Here is a 6,762-nt window from a genome sequence, read left to right on the forward strand (position 1 = left end):
TATTTCTCCAATTTGTGTATTAACTGTGAATATGGTAAAGAAGAATATCTCCAAAAAAGGCTTCTGATGATAGAATCTGATTATCAGAAAGAAAGGATATAACACTTGAAGAGAAGCTCATTTATCAACCTCAAAATCACCTTCCCCATCGTTACATATCTATATTTTTCAAGGTTATGTTAAATTTACTGTATGATTTCATTATTAGATATGAATGTAACATTTATTTAGACTGTACATTCTTTGTGTAAGTAACTACTAAATTTTTTGATTGGTAATCTGCACCTAACCCTATTTTCCATAAGCCTGTTATTTCTATTATGATTTCTATAACACGACATTTTACAAGAACACAATTATCACATATAGCAGAACTACTTATATATATATATATATATATATATATATATATATATATATATATATATATATAGGTAACTCAACATAAAAAATTATCCGCATCGGACAGGCCAGTTTACAACCTTGGAGTAGCAGTTACCAAAATCCCACATACATCAAGGTCGATTGGTTCACCACTCTCTGTGAAGTTGAGGGTCTGCTTCACTGTACCCTTGAGGAACGACTTGAATACTGCCACTCTAATGGAATATACACTACTGTGTAAGACTGCACTTTCAGCTTCACATGGGAATGATGCTGTTAAAAGAATTTAAAATTGTTAGTACATATGATAAACTAATCCTGCCTCAAATCTTATTTTTTGCTTTTAGTCTATCATTTCCTTATTTTACTCTATAATTTTTTTTAATCATTACAGCCACCTTTATCCTCCATTTATCTACTCACATTTTAGCTAGAGGCAGCCAAAAGTCACTGTGCACCTACTGCAGACGATGAGTATATTCAGTCTCTGTACATTAATACAAATAGAGTACATCTCCACACTTAATTAGTTACAACAAATGTTGGAAATGGCATCCACGTGCCTTAAACACACCTCTAATCTTGTTTGCAAGACACGGACAATTCAATCGGAGAGATGTTCCTATGAGATCTGTGTTCCTTCAGTCAAGGAGAGTAAACTGTTTTCATTGCCCCCACCGAGCAGAAAATACAATAACGCTCAATTGATTCGCTCATTGATAAACATACTTGTCGCCAGTAGGTGCACAGTGACTTTTGGCTCACCTTGTACAATGATACTGTATCCCATTAGCGGAATAATTGGTGCGGAGGCCTGGTTTGAAAGATTTCAGGTAATGAGTCGAATTCAAACCTGGAAAATCCCATTTCGGAATTTTTTCAAGTAATGGGAAAAGTTTCTGAGAGTCTAAACTATGCATCTTGCATGGACAGACACTATCCTACATCCCCAGAATGTTTCTGAGAATGGGGAAAGCCAAGAGTTTAAAGGAGTCAAACAAAGCATCTCAGCTCGACTCTAAACTATGCATCTCACCATCTCATCTCCTACAGACAAACACTTCCCTTACATTTAGACCAGAGCAAGAGCAAAATATTTACAGATAGCGGAATACTATATATACTTTTCTTACCATCTGTTCTAATAGTGTTACGAGATAAATTTGGTACCATAATAATCCTGAATAAATTCTTTACATGACTGTTTCAACAAAAGATCCTGTAACAAAATATTTCAACAGGATTTAATGATGGACTTAATTCTTTATTTTCTTTAAACATAGGAAATGTTGATAACAGAGTCTATAAAATCAGTTCTAATTAAGTAAGAAATACTATTTTTTCCCAAATATTCCCGATTAGTTTATAAAAAAGCTTGGTTAAATAAACATGTTTAAAAACCAATAAAAATTCTATGATACATGTGATTGAGGTGTGAATGGAGTTGCATGTCACAGCCAAGACAGTGGAATTTTCCACCCTGCACTGGGGAAAATATTCCCAAGTCTAAATGACGTACGGAGTTGTATTTATTTAGGCAAACACCACTGGACAAGTTCAATATATTGTAAATATACAAAATAATGTATACCGTACTACTACTGCACTGTATGTACTCACCACCATATGCTGTTGTCTTGAGCCTACAGAAGGCATACACTGCCCACTCTGCTGAATGTAATATGTAACTGTAATCACTTTTATGTCTTAACACTTGGGATGTAGATGGGGTAAGGGATTAGTCGGTCTCATGTTACTGAACTGAAGCAATGTTAGGTCACCCATTGTATAAAAGTTCTCTCATATGTGGTGGGGGAGTAATGACCTTGTTAGTTGTTACTGACCTTCTGATGCAATGTCAGGTCATCCATTGTTTGGATGAATTGAATAAAGACAAAAAAGCTAAGGTGCTTCAGTGTTTCCCTTTTCCTGTACATATGGTACTTTCACATTTACTGATGTACAGAACAGTATACGTAACTGTATCACTCTTTAAGTATTGACACTGAGTGCATCATGATTATAGCTTAGAGGGGATAAGCTGGCAGATGCATCAGCCTATCACAGGCATCCCACGCAGTCACACGACAGCATGAGCCAATCACAGCATTCTAACCTATGCCCAAGTTACCCAAGCTGTCTTCCCAACCACACACCCAGCACGTGAGGACATGTCTGAGCATAATGCAATCTTTTGTCACTCCCAAAACCTTTGTCCCCAGGCCTATGGCAGAAAGGTTTGGCGAGATTTTCTCAGAATTTTTTCGGAAATAGCACAATACTGTACTGTATTTCATCCTCGGAATTTGTTCCCACACCCAGGAGAAAAAAAGTGGAGAGATTTTCCGGAATTTTCTCAGAAAATGCAACCGATTATAATCAACCTCGAAAACTTGTTCCCAGACTTGGAATAGATAAAAATTTTCTGGAAAAATTATGAACTGATTTCAATCCTAGCTATTGGAGAGTTCTGGGGACTGGGGATTTCAGCTAATGGGGAGTTTTTCTATAAAATAAAGTGAGAGACAGAGCTGGTAATACAATACAGTAATATTGTATTACTAGCAAATACTATACTGTCCCAGAACCAGTCTATGATATCATCAGTGTCAATGTCCACACAGTACTGTACTAAGGTTAAGGTTTATATATGAAAATAAATAGCTGCAGCACGATTAACCCCTTGCCTTACTAAAACAAGTAAACTTGAGAAAAGTCTATGCAAAATGAGTTCTTCACGAGTTAAATCATGTTGTTGTTCTTGTTTTTATAATACAATACAAGCCCGAGTAAACTTGGACTTTTGATTTGGTCCGTTTCCTATCAATAGAAGGCAACACAAGACTCATTGACAGTCATTCAGTGAAGCTGTATGACACTGAAAACTCAGACTCTTATGACAAGCCAGCAAGCCGACAGATGTTCAGGGTTAGAAAGGTGGACTTGGACTCTTCCTCTTGTCCAGCCTCCCCATGATTTCCATACACCAGTGGGGCTTCTGCAAATTATATATGTGACCCAGATAATAGCGTGTTGCAATATTTCAACATATAGTTTGACGATGATTTTGTTGATGTACTCTTTATATTTTTTCACAATTTCTATATAATTACAGTACAGTGTAAATGGTTGAATAATAATTTCTTATACAAAAGATATACATGCAACAAAAAGTTAAATGTCTTACTTTGTCCATATGTAGAGATTTCATAATGGATTTCATTTTCTAAACAATTTTTGGAAATGAATGGTTATGGCAAGAGGTTAAATGCAAACTGTGTACTGTACTGTAATACACATCTACTGTAACTATTATATGACCCAGCAGTTCTATAAACCACTCACTGACTAACTAACTGTTCGGGTGTGTGGAAAATAAACAGTAAGGCCTAACAGCTAACGGAACCTGTATGCAGAGGATGAGGTTGTGTTTAACTAAAGGAATATCTGGCAGATGTTACAGAGTACCTGTATTGTTTAAAGGTTTCTCATACAAGACTGCAGGTGTGTGTTTAGGTTAGATTCTATACATAATCCTACATTATGCAAAAACCCATTATGCAATGACTAAGTAATTAAAATGAATAAAACCTCATCACTTTAATGCTACTGCTCACCAACAACTCGAAGATGAGTAGCATCAGAAGTTATTTCATAAACAACCATCTTCTTCATATTCCACAGCAGAAGGTGATCCACCGAGTTATGGACGCCTCGCACTTGAATTTCTGCCCGTAGCTCTAAGTGACTGCCCCCAGAGAATACATCTACTGACAGCTGAGTTGGAGATAGTTGCACAACTGATACCTGTGAAAAGGCCAGAGGATATCAACTGTATTAAATCTGTGAATGAGTGCAAGCGCGTGCACGTGTGTGTGTGTGTGTGTGTGTTGGGGCTCATTGCAAGTTCAAATTCAATTACCTTAGCTGCTTCAGTGTTACAGTACACTCAGCAAGAGAATTTTAACTATTGCACTGTAACACTGAAGCATTAAATGAAATATGTATTGTATTTATCAAACTAATACTGTATAATCAACACAATGCCTATAAAGGTATATGCATGTACTGTAAAGAATATGATTTGCCGCTTATTAACTAAACGAGCATTTACAGTAATGACGTATACAATATATATACAGTATAGTCTCGATTTACGCGGATTTGGTTTACGCGTTTGCTCATTTACGCGGCACCTTGTCAGACCAACAATTTTTATTTACACGGTTCATTCTATCATTTAAGCGGGAAGCGGCGCGGGCAGGGTGTGCACAAGGTCGCCCAGTCATCAAAACATTACCGAGTTCTTCACCCGCCGCCCACCACAGCCGGCCCAAGTCAGTGATAGTGAGGATATGGACTTTGAGGGGTTTGACAAAGAGGCCCTGCAAGCCTCTGTGGTGGATAGTGATACAATTTATACAAGTGAGGGCCAATAATCTGCCCTCTGCCTCGGAACCAACCCCCACATCCCCGTGTGCCCAGCCATCTTTTCTACACATGTAAGTCTTAAAAAACCTAATATTATTGATATTTCTCTTAAATATTAATTGTGTGTGCATACCATCATAAAATTAAGATGTTATTTTTACTACAACGTACGTATTGTGTCGGAAAAAGTGTAGTTTGGGGGTTGGCCCAGTCTCTATTTCAATTAATCCCATATTTTCTGTTATTACGTTTATGCGTTTCTCGTTTTACGCGGACCTCCATGGGTTTAATTGATCGCGTAAATGCAGACTATATTGTATATATATATATATATATATATATATATATATATATATATATATATATATATATATATATATATATATATATATATATATATATATATATATATATATATATATATATATATATATATATATATATATATATATATATATATATATATATATATATATATAGTGGCCCCAGTTACTTGAACTCAATCCGTTCCAGAGGTGGTTAGATTGGCAAGGCGTTAATGCTCGAAACCATTGTTTCAATGGGTTTTGAGGTAGTGGTTCCAGCTCACGAAATTTCTAAATTCAACAAAATGGTAAAAGTTCACTTACTTTGAGAGTGTGTATGTGAAAGGCTCCTGGATGATGATGATGATGGGATTTAGAATGGGGTGGAGGAGAAAGGAAGAAAGTGTTGGGGTGGAAGAAGTCACCCCATGGTGCCATTCACCATAAAATTTTGGCTCTCTGGTTTAATTCAAGATTATTTCTTTAAATCAACACTGTACTGCATTATATATTGTCAATATATAAAATATATTTCAAAATGACCAATAATTTCTTGGGAAACACAGAAAAAAAAGCGTTTAGTTGAGAGTCTCAAGCAGATGTACCTCAGTGAAAACAAGAGACTGACGCCTGTTTGCTGTGTTAGAGGCTGGATCACGCCCATTAAAACTAGTCCTTTACCTTCAATTTGTTCAATAATTGTTAAAGAGCCAACTAAAAATTGAATATTAAACTTTTAAAATTATTGAATAGTATAAACTTCTTGATATTTACAAAAATAGTAATTTAAGCCCTAGAACCGATTAATGTATTAGGCGGACTGATACTAAGCTGGTTGCCCGGTCAGTGCAAGCAAAACATGTTGAAATGGGTTATTAAAAGTTCGTTAAGCGAATTTTTTTAGATTAGCCAATTGAAGATCCTTATGGAAGGCAGTTCGTTAATCAATTCGTTAACCGGGTGTTAGTTAAGAGGTCACTGTATATAAATATATATATATATATATATATATATATATATATATATATATATATATATATATATATATATATATATATATATATATATATATATATATATATATATATATATATATATATATATATATATATATATATATATATATATATATATATATATATATATAAAATATATATACCTATACAAGCCATAGGCGGCCAGGTCATAAAACCACCCAAATTCCATTTAAAAAGTAGCTTTTGAGCTCTGGCGCTTAACATAAGACCCAGTACCCCAAATGCTGTTACACACTGACTCAGTAGTCATACACCAATCATCCTTGATTTTTTTTAAATAGACCAATTCTTCAAGTAATGTCATCAAATTATACCCGCTGGTGTAGTGTAAACACTAGTAGCGTCACTGAAGCGTGTTAGGAGTGTTCTCGTCTCTGGTGTATTTATTTATACAACATGGTTCAACAGCAACCAACGTATTCTAGTGTGTAATGTATTCATTAGGATTTGAGTGAAAAAAGGTTACCAGTATGTACTTACCATACATTTTATTACAAATATATATATATATATATATATATATATATATATATATAAAAAAAAAAAAAAAAAAAAAAAAAAAAAAAAAAAAAAAAAAAAAAAAAAAAAAAAAAAAAAAAAAAAAA

At 34.6% G+C, this 6,762-nt stretch overlaps 1 protein-coding gene across 1 annotated transcript; it reads right to left on the reverse strand.

The window, feature by feature from the left end:
• Positions 1-514: 514 nt before the first annotated feature.
• LOC121878572 lies at positions 515-4,191 on the reverse strand (the record flags this gene model as incomplete). Its single annotated transcript, XM_042384910.1, has 2 exons — positions 515-657; positions 4,002-4,191. Coding segments are annotated over 2 exons (333 nt in total), but the record flags the coding sequence as incomplete, so codon positions are not given.
• Positions 4,192-6,762: the final 2,571 nt, after the last annotated feature.

This window comes from Homarus americanus, unplaced genomic scaffold (genome assembly GCF_018991925.1).
Source record: "Homarus americanus isolate GMGI-L3 unplaced genomic scaffold, GMGI_Hamer_2.0 scaffold20955, whole genome shotgun sequence".
NCBI lineage: Eukaryota > Metazoa > Arthropoda > Malacostraca > Decapoda > Nephropidae > Homarus > Homarus americanus.